Source organism: Vipera berus, assembly GCF_964194415.1.
Source record: "Vipera berus genome assembly, chromosome: 2".
Lineage (NCBI taxonomy): Eukaryota > Metazoa > Chordata > Lepidosauria > Squamata > Viperidae > Vipera > Vipera berus.
Genome location: NC_138203.1, coordinates 164,936,205 through 164,960,550, shown reverse-complemented (window position 1 = coordinate 164,960,550; position 24,346 = coordinate 164,936,205). Strand labels below are relative to the sequence as shown.

The 24,346-nt window shown below is 40.2% G+C and overlaps 1 protein-coding gene across 1 annotated transcript in view; it reads right to left on the bottom strand.

The window, feature by feature from the left end:
- The window catches only part of DNAH17 (dynein axonemal heavy chain 17), a gene marked incomplete at its 5' end in the record, with an annotated part of 119,670 nt that overhangs the window by 10,533 nt on the left and 84,791 nt on the right, over positions 1-24,346 (bottom strand). The window contains 16 exons of the mRNA XM_081319927.1: positions 547-774; positions 1,516-1,643; positions 1,836-1,984; positions 3,122-3,315; positions 4,683-4,805; positions 6,298-6,468; positions 6,858-6,998; positions 7,201-7,365; positions 7,892-8,096; positions 11,950-12,072; positions 13,477-13,712; positions 14,689-14,881; positions 16,748-16,863; positions 19,050-19,257; positions 21,792-22,009; positions 22,708-22,803. Of these exons, the coding sequence (XP_081176053.1) occupies positions 547-774; positions 1,516-1,643; positions 1,836-1,984; positions 3,122-3,315; positions 4,683-4,805; positions 6,298-6,468; positions 6,858-6,998; positions 7,201-7,365; positions 7,892-8,096; positions 11,950-12,072; positions 13,477-13,712; positions 14,689-14,881; positions 16,748-16,863; positions 19,050-19,257; positions 21,792-22,009; positions 22,708-22,803 (2,694 nt within the window). The remainder of the gene's footprint in view (positions 1-546; positions 775-1,515; positions 1,644-1,835; positions 1,985-3,121; positions 3,316-4,682; positions 4,806-6,297; positions 6,469-6,857; positions 6,999-7,200; positions 7,366-7,891; positions 8,097-11,949; positions 12,073-13,476; positions 13,713-14,688; positions 14,882-16,747; positions 16,864-19,049; positions 19,258-21,791; positions 22,010-22,707; positions 22,804-24,346) is intronic.

Genomic DNA, 24,346 nt, shown 5'->3' with positions numbered 1-24,346 from the left:
CTGATATACAGAATGGGAATGGTTCTCCCAGATTCTGCCAGAAGCGAGGGAAGGAGTAATTTTAGGATCAGGTTTGACCTCAGCTGTGTTTTTGACATAGTGACAGTTCTTCTAAGCCAGGGGTCTTCAAACTTGGCCCTTTTATGACTTGTGGACTTCAACTTCCAGAATTCCTCAGCCAGCGATGCTGGCTGAGGAATTCTGGAAGTTGAAGTCCACAAGTCATAACAGGGCCAAGTTTGAAGACCCCTGTTCTAGGTACTCATCTTGTTATGATGTTTTCTGTCACTTGGCTCTTCATAAAGGTCTAAAAATTTACTTAGGCACACAGAAAAAAGATAATCTAAACTTGAAGGAAATAAGTAGCACATGTGCAGAACACAAAGGCTGTCCTAATCTCCAGAAGCGAAACAAGACTTTAGTATCTGTTCTAACCAATGAAGTGCTGTAGTCCTCCCAAAATAAAGAAAACCAATGGTTGGGTATTTAAGAAGTATGACTTGAGGCCAGAAAGGAATAACAAATTGGACAGATGAGTCTGTTTACCTGTGTAAAGAGGTCGAGGGCTTTGTGTAAGTTGGCATGCATGCCGGTTGGAGGCTCATTTGTGATTTTAATGGCATTTTCTAGCAGGCCCTGAGGAATAATGTGAGAGTCTGGAGAAGGAGCAGGTTCGGCACTCATAAATACGCGGTAGTCGTTGTGACTCCCTATGCTGTAGCGTTCAACTTTCTTATCCAGTGTGCTCAGCCACTTGGATACCAGATGTATATTCTGCAAGATAATAGAATTAAATGACTTAGCACTGAGGAAGTTTAACCTTTTTTTTTTTGGTCTGAGCCCACTCTGGCAATGACTGGACTACTGCTACTTTAAACTGCCCTTGTCTCCTGTTCCAAAGCTTTGTCCTCCTCTCGTAGAAATCTTTTGAGAAAATGCTCAGTCTCCTGCATTATGAATCTGCAGTAGGGCAATTCTTCGCTGACTCTGTTATGTGTTTAAAGTTGCCTGCACTGAATGCATATTATCATGTGTATGTTATTTATAATTTCTTCTCCATGTGTAATATGCCTGCCCAGAGCAGCACCTGATTTCTGTTTAAAAAGTAATACTGTAATGTAACTATGTGTGCTTTTTGGACCAGCCTTGTTATTGAAAATGCCCCACCTTCTGAAAAACAGAGGGAAGGGGTGTATTCACATTATGAACTTAGCAAATTTATCTAAAATGTTGGATGCTTCCGCCCAAAGGTTGCAACAGGGTCCCTGGCATGTAGTGGTGCGGTTGCCTTGTGACAGCCTCTGCTGGTGTGCATTCTGCATTTTTAGACAAAGCATAAGCAGCAAATATTTATTGTGGGCTTGTTTTTGGATCAGAATGCAGACAGCTTGTGCAATCTGTGTGGACTATGCATTGACTAATTGTTTAATCATGTAGGAAAGGGAATAGTATATGGAATCAGTGCAGCTGACAAGTCTAGGAACTGTAAACAGGAAGTCTATGGGTATTCAATACCTGAAGAATGACCCAATGTCCCTCTACTGCAGCCACATCCAGAGCGTGTTCGGCCACAACCTCTTGTCCTTGTCCCAGGGACACATTATGGATTTTCCCATTGTCTATGGCGAAGCCAAGCTTTTGACCTAGGAGCAATAATACAGTTAAAAAGCTGCACGTGTTGATTGCTTGTTCTTGTTCTGATTTCCTTGTGCATTGAACATGTCTCTATGTAATTATCTGTAAAATTAATAACAGTGTTGTCTGTCTGTGAACTGCACCAGCCAATGTCTTATTGGCTATATGGGACATTTATCAGCAGTGCTATATGAACATACCTAGGGCTTCAACATCCTTCAGTGGATCCACTCCAGGAGAAAGAATGAAAAATATTGGTGTGGATGGACTGCTTTCTTCATAGGATTTTGAGAATTCAACACTTCGTCCTTCAACAAATTTACTTCCCATCTTCTCTTCCACAAAGTTTCTGAGAAAGTCATATTTTTGGAAAGGGAGGGACGGAGTGGGACAGAAAAGAAGGAATAGAAACAGCCAAATACATTATTAAAACAAACAGAGTGTGGGGAATTATCACCTCATTTAGCTTCAGTTACAGGGACTTTAGGTTGTTATCCTGTCAACAACTGCTTAAGAGTAAGTTCTACTGAATTCCACCAGGCAGATTTAGACACACACATGGGCTTACACGGATAGAACAGAGATATAAATAATTGAGATTGGCACTTTCTCCACTGAAAACTGATGACAGAGACGCTCTACACGTAATAGCACTGGAAATGGCAATGTCCAATGGAATCCAGTAGTATTTCTCTAATACATTATTAGTATGAATGGTTTTACAGTAAGCAACATAGTGTCCTCCAGGTGTTTTGGACTACAGTTCTCCAGATCCCTGTCTGCTGGTCATGCTGCTTGAGGACCACAGGTGTAATCCAAAAAATCTGATTAGTTATCCCTGTCCTAAAGAAAACAAGTTGCTATTAGCACTTTTTTTGCAAATATAAAGGAAATACATTTTACACTTGAGCCCCTAGCAACCAATCTTGAGTGGGATTTGTACTATTAATTTTAATAGCAGAAATGTGTTATTCAGTTCTTGCAGTGGGTTAGATTAGTCATGTATGAGCATGAAAAATTGAGGTTTTTCTTTGTATTGTTAAAACCACAAAATAACTATAATTATGAGACCAAGTAAACAAACCACCAAATAAAACCTAGTTGACCATTTGCAACTGCTCCTATTTATGTATATGCTTGTATTCTTTCAGAATTATCAGTCTTTCATGTCAGCACAAGCTTTCTGGAATTGTTGATGAACACAATCAGGTCTGACTGAACCCTATTGCCCCTGTGTATGTGTTGCTATCTGCAAGATGGACATGTTTGTTGTTTGCTTTTGAACCTCTGGACTGCACCAGCCCATGTCTTCTTCTTGACTGTCTAGCAGGAAAAAGGCCAGAGTAGACCAAAAGACTCAGGTCCTTGGAATAACATGCCAAGTTATAATATGAGCTGCTCCACATGACAATATTTTCCAGGCTCCAAGTGAAGCACCCTCACATTTCCTATTTTCCAAGCCTGTAGAAGAAAACATGATACATACTTGACTGCATAGGTCATGCGGTCTGGCCTCATGCATCGCATCATGCACAGCTTTTGTAGGGCTGTCTTATTCTTCCACTCTTTCGGGAAAACTTCCTTTTCAGGGGTCTCTGATTCTACAAATTTTTTCCATCGCTTAGCGGAGCCTTCAATATCACTGTCCAGGTTTTTGAATTCGTCCATTTCAGAAAGTACCTGAGGATACAGCAGCAACAGCAGATGAAATGCTCTCTAATGCTTCGCCCGTGAATGGCTAGTTAAATCTCTTGTGGTAGTTCTTATCATTCTCCATCTATGTTCTAGATGTGTTGTAACAGGAAGAAATGAAGCATCTCAAATATTAGTAAAGTATTAAAGGGGATAAGGAGCTGCTTTGCATATTGTAATAGCAGCAATGGCAGACTATTATACAACCTCTGTTGGCGAAAAAAACCCCCAAAACCTCAGCTAGCTCCTGCCGGGAAATTCCTGACTAGTCTCGCTAACCTCTTCCTTTTTCAAAATGTGGGGGGGAGGGTACCAAAGGATCCGCTGTCCTTGCCTTGGACAACATAATTAAGGGAAAAAAGTAGCAGGGACACTGGTGGTGGGGAGTGACCATGTGATGTTAAGAGTTCTTGATTCTAAGGGGAACTAAATCTGCAGGTAGTCAAATGCAGACCATATCTTGGTATTTTAAAAAGTTCCAATAAAGGACAACTTTTTCACCTCCAGATGTACAAAATTACTAAGGCATACTTTCCATGGTTTCTTTAGCTTTATCCATTTAGACATTGTCACTTTAATGTAAAATATCCTCAAAAGACAGTCAGTTCTAATAAATAATGGGTTTCTTGTAAATGACACCCCCTCCCCCAGTAACCTGCAGTTGCCAGACATGGAAGAGTATTTACACTTAAAGAAACAATTTATCACAAACCTACGTTAATGAGTATGATGTGCTTATCCAAGTACAACAGGTTTTCCATTGTAGTCCTTAACAGGACACAGCCATTGCTCTGGGATTAAAATAACCCTTGGCCTAATGCTAGTCTTGGGAGTCTAATATATTTGCCACTATGGAAAAATGGTCTGGAGGTGGACCAAGGTCAATAATATCCAACAGGATAAACTGATTTTGCCAAGCTATGATGTAATACTACAACTAATCAATAATGAAGGGTCCATCTAGGTCTTGGTCTTGCCTGAACAGATTTGAATAGTTTGGACTGATGCAGATTTGGTATTAGAATTTATTCAGAACTAATCCATATCTGTCCAGCCACTACATGGGTAACAAGCTGGTTGCAAACTACTTTTGAAGTCAACGTTGTAAAATCATCCCTATACCATGTTTCCCCGTTGCGTATCTTACTCCAGATCCATATCTCACCTGTTTTTTAAAACTGATTATAAAGAGGGCCTACAAAAAAAACATGCACTGTCTAGCACCTGATATTGTGACTAAAGTTCATATATATTATGGTACAGTACACTAGTACAGTAATGACCTTCACACTTTTCGTGGATCCTTCTAAGTTACTAAGAAGCGCTTAGACTACAAATAGTGGTTTTGAGCAAACCTTAATTCCACCCCATCCTTGACCTAATAAGAATTCTACTGGAGACGTCAAGCCAGCTTTAAAGGGAAAACGTAGAAGAAAGTCTAGTTCCACTGGATTCACTTCTTTTTTTACCAACAAGACCTAGGGAAGATGAGAATATTTAGGAATGTTACAAATGATATACCTTACTTCAAACAAACAAATAATAGCTGCTGTGGCTCCAATGTCAGATTCATGTATCTTCCATTTTACTAATTTCCAGAGATGGTGAGCCTACATACAAGGACAGGATCTAAACCAGAGGGGGCTGGTTTGGGTATTCTGGGGAAGGTAAGCAAATGCAGGTCTTTGTATTCAAGTAGTCCTCAACTTACCTATTTGTTCAGTAACCATTCAAAGTTACAGTAGAACTGAAAACATGATTTATGACTATTTTTCACATGAAAACATCTCCATGGTCATGTGATCAAAATTCAAATGCTTGGCAATTGTCATGTATTTATGAAAGTGGCAGCATCCCGGCGTCATGACCTTTTGACGAGCAATCAACGGGGAAGCCAGATTCACTTTACAACCGGGTTATTATAACTGCAGTTTCAGTTAACAACTGTGACAGGAAAGGTCATAAAATGGGGTAAGACCCACTGTCTTGCTTAGCAACAGAAATTTTGGACTCAATTGTCATAAGTTAAAGACTACCTGAGGTACTACCGTATTTTCCGGCGTATAAGACGACTGGGCGTATAAGACGACCCCCTACATTTCCTGTTAAATTATAGGGTTTGGGCTATTTTCAGCACCCGGCGTATAAGACGACCCCTGACTTTTGAGAAGATTTTTATGGGTTAAAAAGTAGTCTTATACGCCAGAAAATACAGTATTCCCTAGAACTGGATGCATTCAGAGCATTGAAGATAATTTATAGCACAAATGTCTCCTTGGGCTGTCAGTGAAAAAGGGGTGTGTGTGTCACATTGATGCTATTGGCCGTGCCAATGTTGACCTTACTTCCCTAGAGTACAATACTTAATGAGCTTTTCTTAATTGCAACACTGAAAATATATAGCCAAAATGATCAATAGGCTAATTGGCTGGGAATTATAGTCACTGTCGTCAAATCTAGAGAACACCTGGCTGGATAAGTATTTCCACTCTGCCTTCTGCTTTAATCTTTCATGGCTAACTGCCTTCCAATTCCAGTTGCTTCATTTATGAGCGTTTTTTTCGTACATGAATTTTCTTGAGAAACTCTTTCCCAACTTATTTTGCAATAACACTATTCTACTTCTGCACTCTCTATTACAGGGTGATCCTTGCCCTCCTGAGGACCTTTATTCTCATATGCAAAATATTCTGTCGCTTGGTTCATGCATCAGATCACACTATCATGTGGCTTGACTGTGGCTAAGCGACAGTGTAAATCCAGCCACTGTGGTTGATGGCTTAGCATGCTGTGTGAACGCAGTTCACTGAACAAGCTATGACAAGTAAATCATGTGTCAACTTAGTTACTACTACTCTACAGAGCCAACAGTGATATTTTCAATATAATAGCAACTTTTCTACAAACGTACGCCCTTTTTATCAAGCAGGAGAAAAATACTTTTTGTCCAGTATCATCCAGTCACTTTACCTGAAAGGCAACCTGGGCTAGAAAAATAAGTTTGTCTCTCTCAAACAGTCCCCGAGCTGTGTACATGAAAACTGAATAGGTGATCTCATCCGTAAGGTTGATCACCCTGTGTTTCACATCTTCTGCTGGAGCTGTACGCTGAATGGCTTTCTCAAACACGACGTTGAAAGCCTGAACAGAAAAAACAGGAAGAAAAAGAAGAAGCCAAAATGCAAAACTGTGTGGGGTTTCAGGCAGACGTCCTGCTTTGTATTCCGGAACAGACAGACACAAGCAAGATGCCATCCTCAAAAACATGAAGGGGTTACATAGTTGGGCGTTAGCAAAACAAAAGGCCCAAGGTTTGACTCCCTGGAAGATTTTTTTCCCCATTGCATCTGAGGAGTTGCTTGGCTCTCAGTCATTCTTCCTTATCATGGACAAAGAGTCCCAATGGGCAGCTATAATGTTTTTGCAAAAAAATCTGAGAGTATTTTGGACTCCATAAGGGCAGAGGGAGCTATTTTTCTACAAAAATAGAACCAATCACTATCCAAACAGCCTGTTCTACTATTAGTTACCTTCAGGGAGAACTGATAGATGGGGTTGATTTTGTTCAGGTCATTTAATATAAAATACAACAGGGATGCCCTTTCTGCTGCTGGCCTGTAGTTCTCTCTGGCTTCATTAATTTGTATTTCAGTAATTTTAGCCTCTTTCACCTAAAAAAAAATAAGGAAAAAAACATTTTTTAAAAAATAAAAAAAATAGAGTACGGTATGTGATATCTAGTCGTGCTTTAGAGAATTGCAATGGTTTCTATATGACTTCGCTTTCACTGCTGGGTTGGTAAATCACAAATCCATTTCTCAGCACTATTGCTGAGGCCAGGACAGCATAGTGAAGTTGAACCAGCTAACTTACTTTTTGTTCTATTTCATTTGCTGTGCGCTTTGTGGTCTCTAGGTTTTCTACCAAGGCTGTATCTCCTAAGAAGTTTCCTGATGCAGCAGAGAGTCTGGCTAGTAAAGAGTCCTCTAGTTCCTTCAGGATGATCTTAAATTCATTCTGTTGTTTTGTGAGAGTAGCCTACACCAGAAACAGAGGGGGGGGGAGAGCTTTTGTTATTTATCAACAAATCTCCTTTCTTCCTACACCAAAGCTAGGCCATTTTCAACATGGTTCCTATCTTAGATGAGGCTACTGAGTAAAATGGGATATGAATTCTTGGATTCTACCATTAACACTTCATACATTTTAAATACACATTTATCTATTGTATTAGATGTGAAGACTACACACCAATGCCATTTCCCTTTATAAAACACTTGGGTTGTTGCAATCCTGGGACATAATAAACATTTTAAGGAAGAAGACAATCTGAACACTTGTTTTAGATTCTCTGCTTTTTTCAACTTGGTGCTTCCCAACTATGCTGGAGGTCAGTTTCCACAATCTCTGTCCATGCTAGCTGAGGTTTAATAAGAGTCAATACATCTGATGTACTATGAAGTTGGGAAGGCTAACTTAGACTATTTGATTTCCCTTGGAATTACTAAAATGACTATTCCATACTCTATAATTCGGATGCTCACAACTAGTAATGATAATATACCTTCAGTTCCTCTAAGTCAGGTCTTTCCTTAGCAACCACAGCAGCTAAAAGCTGGTCTTCCAAGCCATCCCTGGTAACCAAAAAGTTGATCAACGTGCACTGAGCCTGCATCTCTGGCTTATAGTGGGGATTGAAGCACTTGGTGTGCAGAATCAGGCGAAAGTTGGGATGGTACTCAACTTCCTTGTCTCCTATTTTAATGTATCTGGGAATAAGAGTTTTGAAATATGTGAAAATATTGCATAAACCAATGTAACTTACCTTTGCTTATATTCACTATTGACGGACACCATCCCACCATCTTTTTTATTATTTTAGCTTAGACTCAGCGATAGAAAATCAATCCTTTTTGTCTACAACAGATGGTTCAATACACAGGGAACTGCTTATCAGGTCAGATCATCAATTCATTTAGTTTAGGATTGTCTATGTAGACTGGGAGTCATTGCCAAATGCTGAGCTAGTGCTATTGACCTGTGCTTCAGTCGGCAGAAAAGTGTAGTGTTTTCTTCAGTTGCTGTCTTTCCACACTGTCAATCTTTATCCTGTGCCAACCGCTTGTTTTGGCTTGCTGCCCAATGGTGGTATCCCGATTCCAGCCACTCAGGTGGAAAGCTAATGGTAAAACTCCTTGGCTTTGCTCTACCGTCCTCCTTTTTGGAGCGCGCCAGCCACCTGGTAATCATACGCCAGTCAGGGCAGCGATGCAGTGATGGGGCTTGGAGCGATGGCAAATTTTGACGGGAGGCTGACTTGCCTGCCCGTTTGTCATGATGCCAAGACATCTATCAGAACCAGGGAAGTTCCGTGGTAAAGCAGATCTGGTATTTGCAAAGCCCAAGGCAGCAATCCAGACAGCTGAACTGCTGATCAGTGGGTTGGACAAACTGTGTGTTAAGGCAAGAAGTTTGTGTAGGTCAGATTTGAGACCAACACCTTTTCTTCTTTGTTGTGCAACTGCCCCTGGTCTGGCAGTCAGTTTTTCTGTGGCTTCTAGAGAACTGCTGGGTAACTTGGTGATAGCTGCTGCAGCCAGTTCTTTCTATCTGAAGAGAGAAAGGGGAAGAGCTGTGTCTTGTCAAATTGGCCAATAGAACATGCAGGCTGTTTACTAATTGCACTTCCAGCAGGACAGTTAGTAAAGTGTATTAGATTAAAGGGAAAACACTATTAAAATTGGCACAGCTTAGGATCACCTAAGGTGCAGTGGTGGGATTCAGCTGGTTCGCACCACTTCGGCAGAACCGGTAGCTAATTTTTTTGTTGCCCAGGCCCAGAATGGACTTCCGGAAGCAGCATCCACACAGAGAACCGGTTGTGCACATATTTGAATCCCACCACTGCTAAGGTGGCCTTATGATATAAGAATGAGATGAAAGCGATATCATGAGGCCATGGCAAAAGAATTTATTATGGTTAGATGAAAATAAAGGCAAATAAAGGCATTAAGTCTGGTTGCCCTGGTTTCACAAATGAATCTTTCTGCGTCCTATTCTGGAGATGCTGCAGGTGGAACTAGGCACTTTCAGCGTGCAAAGCAGATTCACTGCACTAAAATGTAATAGAGCAGTCACTCTCCATATCCACTCATGTTATGCAATACATTTTGGAAAAAAAGAGATTAATTAGGTAAGGTCAATATTAATGTGGGACATTTGAATTTGGAGGTTGGCAGTTGAAATGAAAACTAGTAGAAATAGTTTAAAGCAGAGTTGGATTTGTGATGTCAACCCACACAGGAGTGACAGATTTCAATACCCTTTTGGATAGATTCAGAGACATGAGCACAAACAGCACAATTTAAGAATATTTGCTGTCATTTTTTTCTGTTTGATTTTCATCATAGTAACTTGAATTATAGACATTCTAGAGCAGTTATGATTCAAAATGTGTAATTTGAAACAGGTCTGAAATGGAAGTAATTCTGTTCCCCAAATAGCACTCCCAGATTCCAGACAAGTCTCCTGTGCTGGGAAGAGATTTAGTGAATTTCAGTTAAAATACTTTGGGTGAAGATAGACCTAAAGTGCACTTATTTTTTTTTTTGCAGCTTGTTGCTTTGTGATGGCCAGGACAATATTTTTCTTCTCCTCTTGTGTCACCTCTAAATGGAATGAGACCAGTCCCATTCCATTGTTCAGTCTTGGTGATAGCAGCAGTCAACTTTGTGCCTACAAATGTAGATGTGGACAAAAGCCAGAAAATGATATGCAGGCCCAATTCTGAATTCTGAACCAGTTTAAAGGAAAGGGGCATGAGCATGCCATTTCTGAAATTCTTACTGCTGTCATAAATCCACTCATGGATAACCAGAGACACTTCGCTGCTTAAGGCAAAGGGCTGTATGGTGCTCCCTCCTGATCCTAAAAGGGGGCAGAAGCTAATGCAAATGGCAATGGCATACAACATCCGGATAAGGAATAGCATACTATCATTCACCAGACCTGAAAACAATGGGCTAATCTGGGAACTAATCTGGACAGATTGTGCAGTTTACACATTTTTGTAGAATAAATAAAAATGTGCAGAGGTGTTAAACAGCTATAGCCCTCTGTTGGTATTACATCTCAGTAAAACTCAGAAGGGTTCCAGATAAATATCTCTTAGACCCTAGAATGCACTAGGACAAGATGTTTGCCTAACCCACTGGTGGCAGCAAGCCTCCAGCAACATAAAAGGCAAAAGGTCTTCAGTATGAAATTGATTAGAGTCTTGTCAGTGGCAGGCAGCAGCAATAAGCCACATATGGTTCTAATCAATTAATTAAGATTGTTCAGTGTGTTAACTTGCAATTAGCACTTGTTAGGGATATGCTGAGAAAAAACATCTGAGAAATAGCTTGTTTAGGCGTTCTCTCAGCTCTCTAAGGAGGGGAGAAAAATGGTACAGAACAATGTATACTTACTATAATGGTGAACATCTGACAGGGAGAGGGAGAGGGAGAGGAAAGGGAGGGAGAGGGAGAGAGAGATGCTGCAAAGGTCCTTAATGTGGGCATTGGTCACAAAATCACTTTTTTATCACTGTCGTAGTTCTGAACAGTGACTGTGCTGTTGGAAGCAGTCAGTAAATGAGGGTTTTCTGTCATACTTCATCACTCTAAAGGTTTGGTGAGGTGGCCTCTCTGGTCACTAGCCAGTCACTCACAGCTGTTTCATTCTCAGACTTTATTTTGTGCATTAGCATTTGTTTCCTGAGTTCCTTCCCCACCTATCTCTCCACTCCAGCTATCTCTAGGCTTCCAACAAGGTAGAGAATAGCTTCTTCACTTTATTTGGGGAAGACAAGCAAGTGCATACTTGCAGTTCTGTATGAACAATACTTTTCATTTTAGAGTTAATGAAAAGTACTGTTAATGAAAAAATGGACAAAAGTGCCTGTTCTTCTTCCCTCAATAACTTAACAGAGATCTGCTTTCTTCTTCTTTATCAAATGGTTGGAGATAAGAATACAGTGGCGGTGGCTCTTCAGCATTCTCAAAAGAGAGTCATATAGTGCGAGTATAAAGTTAAGGATTTATGTTGTGTCCCCTCTTTGATTATCTTTCTTGCTCTTTGTTTTAAGAGTTTGCTAATCTGAGGTCACCTGCTTCTGCTTCTCTTCCAAAATGCACATGCACAGAACAGGCCGTACCAGTTTGGTATGATGGTTAAGACACTAGGCTAGAAACCAGGACATCATAACTTCTAGATTGACCTTAGGAATAAAGACAACTGGATGGCCTTGGAAGGTCATCACTTTCATAGCCTTAGAAAAGAGGAAATGGCAAGCCACTTCTGAAAAATCTTGGCAAGAAAACTGGAATGAATTGTCCGGATAGTCTCTGAGAATTAGACATAACTGAATGAAAGAAAAAAAATGTTTTTACTGTAAATAAATTTTCTGTTGCTGTAACCATAAAATATGCTTCACTAATCTTTGCTTGAGTCAAATTACCACTCTTAGAACAACTAAGGCATACACACAGGTTGCATCGACTTGCAACCTTCCAAACTGGGTTGCAAAGGACAGAGTACAAAGATACAACCAAGGGCTGTTGTGGCTGCAAATGCACGTACCTTCCTTTCTTGATTGTGTTTCGGCCTAGCAGAGGATCCAGCACAGGTTCTATTGTCTCTCCAATATTTTCAATAAGCAGTGTATCTCCATCAGAAACTGCTTTTTCAATGATATCTAGGTAGCTGTACAATTGATAATAAATCTTTAGTGTGTCACATGGTCTCTTGAGAACAGAAAAACTCTTCTTATACCCTACTGAAAATGAAGTTAAATGTGTTTTCATAATCATGTGCAATGGAGATGCATGCTGAGAAAAGGAGCTTTATCAGGGCCACTGAAATAGATGTCACAGCACATACGAAAGGATGACGTGAGTGGATTGAGTGGGGATTCAAGTGAACAGACAAACAGTGGCAGACATGCACAGCACGATAGAAAAGCCGCCATGGACTCCTCACACTAATTAACTATCCTAATTAACTAATTAACTATTAGATGAAATAGCCAATTAAATACTGAATTGTAGAATGGCACTTTCTTGTGTTTTTCTGTTTGGTTAATCAATTTAATCATTTTATTTATATGGACTTGTCATTGCTTTGATGTGAGTCACCCAGAGTCACGTAAGCTAGATGGGAGGTCATATAAATTTAAATAGATAAATAAGCCCAGACTCGTATCAAATCTAGAAGGACCCAGAGAGGAATTTGGGCAGAAGAGTTGTAAAATTTATGAAATCCACCTGAATTAATTGGACTAGTACATAGGTTAGAAAAATATAAAACAAGGCAAGTAGGCAAACACAATAACAAAGCCATCTAAGAAGTGAGTCCTTGGATATGCAAAGACCTGTGAATGACACAGTCTGAAACTAGAAACTGACTACCATGTTGGAGTTCACACATTATATGGTAAAAGTTATCTAGCCCAGCATGGCAAGTGACCGTGACCACAACTGCTATAAGAAAAAGGGTTGGAAAGAAGACGTCTTGTGTAGATGCAACCATCTGGATCGCATCTGTCTTCCTCTCTCCTGTTTCTTGATTAGTTATCCTGGTGGAGTTGGGGGAAGCATGGGGAAGCAAAAGGTCTTTGTGTGTAAATAATAAAGCTAGAAGATTAATGAAGAATTATTTGTGGATAAAATGTCATTAGGGGTGAATTACTTGCCTATCCCAGATCCCAGAAATGTTGCTATGTCACTGAAAGATGTGCATGTTCCCCACCTAAACTCTATTGATCAAGGCTCCAGTCAACTCAAGGAGCCTGTTCCCAGCCATTCCCTAGATGTGGAGCATTGCAAGCGAGGAAAATTGATAGTGTGGGCTGTGATGGGTGTTACAAGGAAGATTGACTGAATGTAAAGAATGTAAAGAGGCTAATTGTGGGCTGTGATGGGTGTTACAAGGAAGATTGACTGAATGTAAAGAATGTAAAGAGGCTAATTATAATACTCCCAGAATAGTTGCAAGCAAAATGAGGGGGCATCCCAGATAACCTGAGAGCAGAGCAATTCCTGTTTTTTTAAGCCTGTAGGCCATTCTTTTAGAATAAAGTCCAAACTGAACAGACTAACTCTAGTTGACCTTTTCTGTCCAAGCCGGATGGCTTTCAGATCTCGTCCATGTTTGTTCTTGATCCATTTGATCCCTTGAAGCTGTGCATCCACGATGAGTGGCCAACGTTCTGTGTTGCATAGAATTGTTGCATTTTCTGTAGACATACGGTCGCTGGGGAGCCCCTGGTTGTTCCAGGTTGCTATATCTGCATCATCTGTTAACAGGGATAAAGGATCCAGGCCAGAAGTAATAGGGATTGGTACCTATTATAATGTTAAGATAAAAATGGACTGTCAGGATAGAACAGGCACAGCCTATGTTCAGGAGTGAATTAGATTTTGACAAGGGTCTCTGAACATAAAACAGAGCTTCACTACCTCCTTGCTTATCTGATACTATCTCACTTGTTATTGGAAAATCAAGTGTTGGTTCAAGGCAGTGCTGTAAAGCAGCAGTTCTCTAAAGGGGTAGATGAGCAGAGAGAAAGGGGTATCAAGGGAGATTCAGGGTCAAATGAGAAAGCCCTGGAGATTGGATAAGAAGATTCACAGGTCAGGGGCTCCTCACTAGTTTAGACAAATAAGATGACATAATGGTTAGAAAGAACCATAGGGTTTTGGGGTTTTTTAATAGCAGGAATAGCCTGCAGGAATAACACCTTGTCCTCAGGATCTATAATCTCTTGGATCTGCTGCATCCTTCACTGCCTTCATTACCTCATTATTTTGATGTAATGCATCTATTATGGCAAAACACTTGGGGAGATATGATGCTTCAGTATTTTTCACCCTTCAAATCTATCATCTGAAGAGAAGCAATGGTGATGGGAATATGCCTTCTAGCAGAGGCATCTTGCATGCGACTCTCTCTAGGAAGGTTTGGTTGGTACCAATGTTAATGTTCATATTTTTAAGGCATGAAGCAAAGATCCTTTCATTCCTCAAGGCTCTTCATCACTTCTTTGCTATTACTTCTGCAAAGATCACTTTGAGGCTCCTCCTCTCTGTGATCAATTGTTTTAATGGGTTGTTACAAAGTGCCCTGGAGAATAAAAGCAGAGGATGATGTTTTCTTTCTTGGTCAGCAAGCCAAGAAATAGTCAGAGTTAGAATTTATAGTCTGAAGCTGGGCATAACCCGAGGAGCCTCTACTTGTAACCTAAAGCCACTAGGATTAGAAGCCAGACAGATTCACTGAAACAGCATTCATTTTCTGGAACAGGCATTTACATAGACTTACCTTCAACTGCTTTAAGTAAGGGGTCCAGAACTTGTCCAGTAACTCGCTCCTATACTTTTTGATAAAATACCCAACATAGGAAACAAATGCAGTGATCAGTAGCACATCCCCGCACAGAGTCTTTCCTTGTTCACTGAAATTTTCCACCGATTCAGCCCAACGCACATTTTCAGATGCTAATCCACCAACAAGCCTTAGGAAATATTCCAAAAGGAGAGAAAGATATGATTAGGACATGTGAGGCTTTAACCCAACCTGGTTTGATCAGCAGTATGAATATTCCAGTAGAAGAATGTATGTAGCTCAGGGCTGAACTGCAGATTCCTTGGTGCTCTCTGAGATTGGGTGTTTACTTGCAGGCGTTTCATTACCTGAGTAGGTAACATCATCAGTGCCAGGGAATGTGGGGTTTGTAATAAACCACATTTATACTGTACCATTATTCAAAAGAGACAATAAAAAGGCTAGGGAGGAAACAAAAAGATCAGAACTACACTATCAACCTACACCCAGATAACGAGGGATGAACACTAGGAAACCGTCAAGCAGAAAACAACGAGCTCCTCAAGGAACTACCAAGAAGAAAACCACCAACAACCATAGCCTATCATAAGGTACTCAGCAAAATGACCAACTATTTTTTCTTCATTGTGGGGGCTGCCCTCAGTTATTGTGCTCTTTGGAAAGAACAATCTGGCAATCAGTGTCCCCCTCCCGCCTTCAGCCACTGTGAAATATGATGTATAAAACCATAAACAATCTCATTTGAAGCAAGCACTTCCTGCTAAGTTCTGAAACCACTCAAGTTTCTCATCATGAAAAGAAATCAGGGAACACATAACAGCAGGATAGATCTGAAAGGCCACATAAGTCACATCCAGGCCGTGACTTTTGTGAAGATACATAAGCCTTAGTGAGAGATGTTTAACTCTTTTCCTTGGTGATGTACTCTGTGGCTTCTGGCAAGGGGCAGACTGATGAGAGGAGAGAGAACATTGCTTGCTTATGAACCAACAGCTTCTCTAAACAAACCACTCATCTTTGATTCATGCTTTCTTTCTTTTGTAGTATTTCATTTTCAGGAAATGGTTCATAGCTTGCTGAGAAGCTGAACAATGTTCTTCTTACCAGCTGGGACTTCCAGCCAGTTTGGGACAATCGAGCTTCCTAGTGATTTCTCATACATTCCGATTCACAAGAATTTTTTTTAATTTTTTTTTAAAAAAAATTGATATGAATACACAAAAAGTTTGAAGCTTTCGCAATTTCTGTCTGGTTTATAGTATTTAAGATTCATATTAGGCTATTTCTGATCTTCCCGAAATGTGGTTTAAATCCTTAGAATTCAGATAAGGAATGTCATGTACCCTAGCCATGATTAATTGCAAACAATACTACAGTTTGGTGTAGCAGAACAAAGACCATCTTCTTTTGAAGGCTTACAAGAATATAGATATTGTATTCTGTCTCTTAGAAATTTTGGAAGGCATACAAATTAGAGTTAATGATATAGGAAAACCCTAACAACTTTCCCATACCTGCATGTTTTTTAATACTATGAAACAAATACTTTTAGAAATCATATTTAAGCCCAGACTTATCCCCAAGAAAATTAAGATTTACTTTTTTATATAAATATTTTATTAATTTTCTAGTTTTACAGTCAAATACTTAATAGACAACAAGTTGTCTGGGTCCATTAGTAATTCAGTGGTATATGTTAACTTCTTCAATCTATATCCAATATTACACCATCAAATGTTTCCTCTCTTCTTCAAGTAGTACCTGTTTTCCCACACTAGGCAAATACAATTGTATAATACCCATTTACAAGAGTCAATCTGAATAGAAAAATGGGCTCAAATAGAAACTTTCTTCCTATAACTGCTGCTTCAGAGACATTGGCAGGCCCTTGCCCTACTTATGGGTTTCAGTTTTTAAAAAAGAGGAAGATCAGTCATGGACCTCAAGTGGTTAGGGTCATTCTGACACAAGCCAACTATGGCAATTAACCAGCATTAACCCAGAGCACCCTTGGAAGTATTTAGTGACTGTGTACCTGTTAGCCAATGAAATTACTCTGTTCGTTGCATCAGCCTCTTGTTGGCATTTGATTTTCGCCGCTGTGGCCTTTTCAAATTCAGCAGTCAGATTGGCTAAATTGGCATTTAGATCCTTTCAAACAAAAAGTTTGCAGTTATGTGTAGGGAAATGACGAATTAAAGTGATGTAATTTCTTCCCATATTAATGAGACAATAGTTTGGCTAAAACAAATTGGTTTAAATTGAGCATTTACGTACAAGCTGGTTTCGAAGGATGAGTAAATGCTGCATCATGTAACCAGATCTGACAGGGGAGTAACATCAATTCATCACAAAAAAGCAACAGCTACTCATATGATTACAAAAAATAAAGACACCCCCAGTTGTTGTTGGAAATACTTACAATTATGCAATAATTTTGGAGGCTTCACAGATCTAACATGTTTATCAAAATGATGAAAAAGGGGTCATGCTATAATCTCTGACCCTTTTGTATGTGTGTACAACATCACAATGTGCACAGGAAAAGGGGCAGAGGCTGTACTGTCTGTCGATCTGCTTTCATAATCACCCACCATCATCAACCCTCCATTGCGCATGTCTCTGAATAGTCTTCAGACAGCAAATCCTAATTAAACATAATTTACCAGTAATTATTGCAATAATTTTGTCAAGTAAAGTTGTCTAAAACTGTGAGGAAGAAAAGGCTGCAGCAATGGGTGGTGATAGATTAGAAAGAAGACGAAGAATGAAAATGTAAGGGAGGTTTATAAAAAGACAACCAGTTTGGAAAAAGAACCGATTTGGTGTAGAGGTTAAAGGCACAGGGCTAGAAACTGGGAGACTGAGAGTCTTATCCATACAGATAGTCCTCAACTAATGACCACAACTGAGCCCAAAATTTATGTTGCTAAGTGAGACATCTGTTAAGTCACTGTTGCCCCGCCCATTTTGCAACCTTTCTTGCCACAGTTGTTCAGTGGCTCATTGCAACCATTAAATTAGTAAAACAGTTGTTAAGTGAATCTGGCTTCCCCGTTGACTTCGCTTGTCAGAAGATCGCAAAAGCTGATCACATGACCCTGGGACAATGAGACCGTCATAAATATGAGTCAGTTGCCAATTGTCTGAATTTTGATCATGTGACCCCCAGGGATGCCACAACGGTCGTAAGTGTGAAAAACGGCCATAAATCAATTTTTTCCAGTACCATTGTAACTTTGAATGATCACTAAATGAACTGTTGTAAGTCGAAAACTACCTGTACTTTAGTCCTAAATAAGAGATGAAAAGAGATGGTAAATGAAATACCTCTTCAAGTCACACATAATGAAGGATTCAGAACGATCTGTATATATAACTTAGGTTCTGAATTAATCTATTTTCTGGATTTGCACAATATATTAAATAATAACATAACTAAAAGGGATAGGTTTGCCAACTATATGAACTAATAAAGTAAATGAAATAATAAAACAAATAAAACCAAGCAGAAAAATAAGCCCTACACCACTAAGCAAGGTTAAAATTAACTGAGCCTCACATGCAGTAGAAAAGAGCTCTTACATTCATGTTAACATCTGACTATTTTCTGTTGAAATAGATCCAGGGCTCAACAAGCTATTGATTAATCCAGGTTCCCCTTCACAACTAGTGTCCAAGTGGATGTGAGTTCATGCAAAGCCTGTGCTCACTTTTCTCTTCTGAATAAAAGGGAGGAGAAATTAATTCCTCTGGCTACATGGAGGAAAGGAAAGGAGAAATGCTTCTCATTTCATCGCTGCAAGCTTTCAAGAAGAGACTGGACTGCCATCTGTCAGAAATGGTGTAGGGTCTTCTGCTTGGGCAGGGGGTTGGACTAGATGACCTAAGGTCCCTTCCAACTCTTTGTTATTCTGAATTCATTTAGCTCAGGAATGGGTAACATGTGTCCCTTCAGACATTGCATAACTTCACCTTCCAGCATTCCACACCTTGGCTGGAGCTACAGTTATAGGTTAGCAAATTATGGAAAGCCATGGGATCAGCCCATCTGAACTGGGCCAGTACCGTAATACAGTTTTCATTTCATTTCATTCCATTCATGCGCAGGAGAATTCATGACTCAGAGTTCATGTTTATACCGGTTCTTGATCTGTATAGATACAACGGAATGTTGTTTGCATGCAATTGGTTTAATTGTGTAACTTTTGCCTAAATAATTAATTCTCTTGTTTGGCGCCAGCAGTGAATGTCAGCCAATTTGAACACTGACATCTACTTCAACAAGATGCCCTGGGGTCTGGCACATTATCCAAATGAAGTTGTAGCCTACTTACTGCAATCTTGTTTTTAATCATCGTGAGTTTGGCTTTTGCCTCTGCCAGTTCGGCATTAGCCTCTTCCAAGGCCTGCCGCTTAGGTGCCACATCACAATAGACTTCATAGAAACGAACAATGTTTAAGCACCAAGAACATAAACCAGATGCAGCTGTGGACTTGGAGACTATAAACTCAGGATCAAATGTTGGATCATTTTGAAATGGTCTGCAGAGAAAAATTCACAAAGCAAAATTGCAACTGGGGCAGAACAAGGACACCTTCACGTTTTATAAAGCAGCATATCACTTAAATGAACAAAGAAAAAAACCTGACCACATTTCTAATCTAAGTTCACCAAGGAACTACAAAGATGTCTGCTCTGATTCTAACAACTGTGATGAACAATGGCACATGTGATATTACAGTGCAAATCCCTGCTATTTTGCATTTACATCAAAATGCTGGGCATCAATACGTAAGTTAAAGGTTTTACATTCGGCATCCGAACATTTGATCACCCTTCAAATGTGTACGAACTGATCTTTGGAATCATGCTGTTTCTTTTCTAGCAAGTGAATTGGAGATTTAGACTACTATCACTTTCCAAGGAATGAAATTCAAGAAAAGTGTTCAAGTCTTAAAATTCTCTGATATCAATCACAGGCTGGACAAAATGAAAGCAGTTGAAGAGACAAAGGTGTTCCAGGTCATTTTTGAATGAGTGCAACAACAATAAGACTGCTATAACTCGTGCCACTATCCTACTTTTGCAACACACACACATGCACACTTTCATAAAATAATGTTATCCATAGGATAACTTTTAATTTTAAAAATGTTTAAAATACAGAAAAATCATCCCTGTTTAAGATCTGCTGTAGAAATATTGTTCCAGTTTTTGCTCGTTTGCTGCTAAATTCACAGAAAGATTTATACAACTGGTGTTTGTCTTTAAAAAGGAATACATTCTTTTATTAGGAAATTACATTTAGATACATAGCCTCTGTATTTGATCCAGTTATATTCTAAGCACAGCAAGTGAATGAAAGACACGTAGTCTGCTAGACAGCATGGAGCCTGGCACAGTATTTACTTTATTACTGGAGGGGAATTGTGTAAAGAGGAATTGTGAGGACAAGCATCAAGTACTGGAAGTGATGGGAATCCTGAGAATATCAGACTATCTAGGTATAGGCATGCTTGGAGGTATCAGAGATGGAATATAAAGAAGTCAAAAAGGGGAATCCCTCCACTAAAGATTACACTTATTGTCACTAGTGGTCAATAAGGTCAGAAGGCACAAAAAAGGCAATGTGCAATGAAGTGGATCTTCCCTCTCTTTCTTCCTATCTCAGCAAGTCATGGAAACTACAAAGATTGCCTCTCTCCAATGGTCTGTATTCTTCAGCAAATGAAAGGGCACATTTCAGCCTGGAAGGGCACACTTCAGGTCCTATCAATTAAAGATTGCAATCTTGCAGGAACCAGGAAATGTACCTGTTCTGTCATGGCCCCTGCCCTCTGGGATGCTGTACCATCTGAAACCAGATTGGCCCTAACCTGCTGCCTTTCTGGATATTGTCAAAAACCAGTTATTTGCCAAGCATGGGGGTAGTGAAGTTAGTAAAGCCTGGGTGGGTTAATATAGTGTTTATATATCCGCTGTGGAGAAATGGGCAGCTATCTATATCTAAATAAATAAAGTCGGAAAAATCCTTCTCTAGTTACTGCATCGGTCAATTACTGCCCACACTGTACAGTTAGCCACTAAAGGCAAGAGATGCAAGAACAGATTTTTCTTAGAAAATGGGCAAAATTCTGGTTATATTTGTTGCCTTTTAGGAAGGTTACAGATTAGCTCTTAAATTAAATCTAGAAATCTGAGAATTGTGACTCATCCAGAGGAGGAAGGTACCTGGGGAAAATGCTAACCTCCTTGTGTGAGCTCTGCCTGCTCTGTTCATTGTTTGAAGCTTTGGTGTGAATTCACGTGTCTTGAATTTACAGGCCTGGTGTGAGAAGAAAGAAGACAGGAACAGGAAGGAGAAAATTTGCTCTGGGCACTGCAGAAGGGAATGGGACAACTTGACTCGGCCAACTTGCTGTGGCCAACCCACCACGGCCAACTCGCCATGGGACAGCTCGCTGTGGGACAATTTAACAGTTCTATTTAATTATTATTTAAAATAAATAAAAAAATATTTTATTTTTTGCCATTCACATTTCATTCTGGTTATAATGATTCTATTCCACCATTTCTTTGATGTTAGTGTAACTCTTGTCCCGCAGTGAGTTGTCCTGTGGTGAGGTGGCCATGGCGAGCTGTCATAGATCCCTGGAGAAAGATACAGCCTCACCTCAAGACAAGGACGACACAAATGCCATCAAACCTCAGTAGTGCTGGCAATAATTAACACAGGCTTCTCACCGTTTCAGGGAAGAATTCCTAGACATGTTTGGAAACCACCAGGACCTTCTGTATTCAGAATCTGTGCTCAGCCATAATTATTGGCATTTACCTCACTTTTATGTTTGAAGGTGGTGACAGCGAGCTACAGATAAGAAGGCTCTAAATGAAAATTCTCTCTCTCTCTCTCTCTCTCTCTCTCTCTCTCTCTCTCTCTCTCTCTCTCTCTCTCTCTCTCTCTCTCTCTCTCTCTCTCTCTCTCTCTCCCTCTCCCCCCCCATCTGATCCAATGCATGACCGGCCATTTCAATTTATTTCAGTGTAAGAACATATATGTGTGGATGCTTCTTACTTAAAAGCTTTCAAGCAAGGTTCTGGAATGTGCTCTTTGTCATATTTCTTCAGGGCATCCAGGAAAGCATCTACTTTGCCCATCATGGATTTTGCTGCTTTCCAACTTCTGTCTTTTGGTATCTTGCCACCTGGAGCAGTCAAAATCATAACTGCTGCTGTTACATTAACCACTGCTTCTGGAGGAGATCCAAAAGACTTCAGTTCCGTCAGGTTGTTCTAAAAAGGTAGCCAAAGATGGGGGAGAAGAGAAAGATTTTTTTAACAATGAAATAATAAATTCCACGATTAAGAAAAAAGCCCATTAAGCACCCGATATCAACTACAATATATCTGTGTTAGCAGAGCAGCAGAGTATTACAGGCTATAATGTGGAATTTGAGCTTGGATGTTACCTAGTTGGGGAATGAAATGTCTACAAGCAAACAACCAAGCTCAGAGAGCACCAAGGACCCCACAGTTCAACCTGGAGCCACAAATATTCTCTCCTGTTGCAGTTTCAGAATTGCAGAATTTTGGAGCAGTACTTCAGAGGCTTCATAGTCTGTGTAGCTCCAATCCTTGATAAAGCCTTCCAGGGCAGAGGCTCAGCATAAAAGGGATCTTGGAGTCTTGGTACGCAGAACAACCTCAGGCTGGGTTTTTTTTTTAAATGTTTTCTTGAATGAGAAGTATTTATTTTCAAAGTTATTTGCAGTTTCAAACACGAGAAACTCTGTACTTTTACAATTGATGGCTTGAAAATGGTTCCTGTAAGAGGAATCAATTATCCAGACCACATTTCTGTCTCTGTGATCTTCCTTCATAAAAATAGAAGTATATTTATCTACTTGATCAATGACATGTTGAAACAGAATATATCACTAGAAATGAGTACAGCGTTTTTAACTGCTGGTTAAAAACCTAAAAGATTTTACCTTATTGAGAGTGTCTAGCGCTTCCTGAGCAGCAATCAGTGCTGGTTCAGCTTTAGCCAAATCGGTTTCGCAAGCTCTTTGCTTCTCTGATACATTCTAAAGAAGGAAATACGAATGTTTTTCAAGTTATTGGGCAGATGTATTTCTTAGTTCAGTTTTAAAATTCTGAGATTCTGCTCACCTCTAATTTTGTTAGATCAACAAAAAAATTGCCCTCATAAGTCATGCTAAGAAAGAAAGCAATTTGTGAACAAATTACAATCTCAGAAGCTTGGTAACTGAAAATTTCCCAAAAGGAGAGCTCTGCTTTTAGGACACCCAGTGACTGAATTCAGAGGAATTGCCAAGTAAAGAGAAGCACAAGGGGGAAAGAGTGGAGGAGACTAACTATCTATTCTATCTCCTCCAGTGGCGTAGCGTGGGTTGTCAGCACCCGGGGCAAGGGAAGTAATTTGCGCCCCCTAACCCGTGGATTTTAGCACTCGTGCCCCCTTTCAGCGTGCCTGGTCTGGTCTGGTGTGGTTCTCTCCCGCGCTCAGTGCTGCGCTGGGCGGCCGCTGCACTGTCCCTCCCCCAGATAGTCCCTCTCTCTCTCTCCGCACCGCACCGCACGCCTGGCACCCCCCCTCCACAGTGGGCGGCGACCCGGCGGCTCGGATCGGATTCGCACAGCCAGCATTGCAGTGAGAGTGAGTGAGCCAGGCAGGGGCAGAGAGCTGCAAGTGTGAGCGCACCCCCCCCCAGATGTTGCGCCTGGTGCGGCCGGCCCCCCCTGCACCCCCCACGCTACGCCACTGATCTCCTCGCTGTTGCAGATTCATCCTCGTATATGATTGGCATATGTGTTTTCAGTGTCTATGGAGATTCTCAGTCATCCAGGTCATGGTTGTCCCAAAGGTGCTTTCTTTCAAAAGACTGCTGGACTTTCTTGTTTTGCTTGAAGACATTTTGGTTCTCATCCAAGAAGCTTCTTCAGTTCTGACTGAATGGAGGAGACTGGGAGGATTTATATTCCTTGCAGTCATCTGGTCATTAGCCCTTTTTCTGAGAATTGTTGAGGCCACTTGGAGGTTTATCTGTGCCCCCAGGATCACCTGAATCCTGTAGTCTGCTATTTTTTCCCCTGGAAATCCATTCATACTCCCACAACGAAGATGACTCCACCATTCAGTCAGAACTAAAGAAGCTTCTTGGATGAGAGGTGAAACATCTTCAAGAAAAAATAAGAAAGTCAAGTTGCCTTTTGAAAGAAAGGATCCCTGGGGCAGTTTTGAAAGAAAGCACCTTTGGGGCAGTTTTCAGTGCTTCAGTATACATTAGCATACGGAAGGAGCAGATCTGCATCTTCATGGCTAAATTCTCCAATATTTTTAATACATAAATATTTAGCTTAACATGGTGCCACATTTTTTTAATATTTAGAGTATTGCTTTAATTTGTTTTTTATGTCTTTTTAATAATATTGTTTAATTCTTGATTGGGAGCTACTCAGAGTTTAGTATAAGATGGGCAGCTACATAAACATTTAAAATAAATAAAAGTAACACAGTACACTGTAATAAATCCATCAATAATATCAATTTTGTTTAAAGCATATAATATTATCTTAAAAATTATGACCTCTTCTTCCAATACAGTG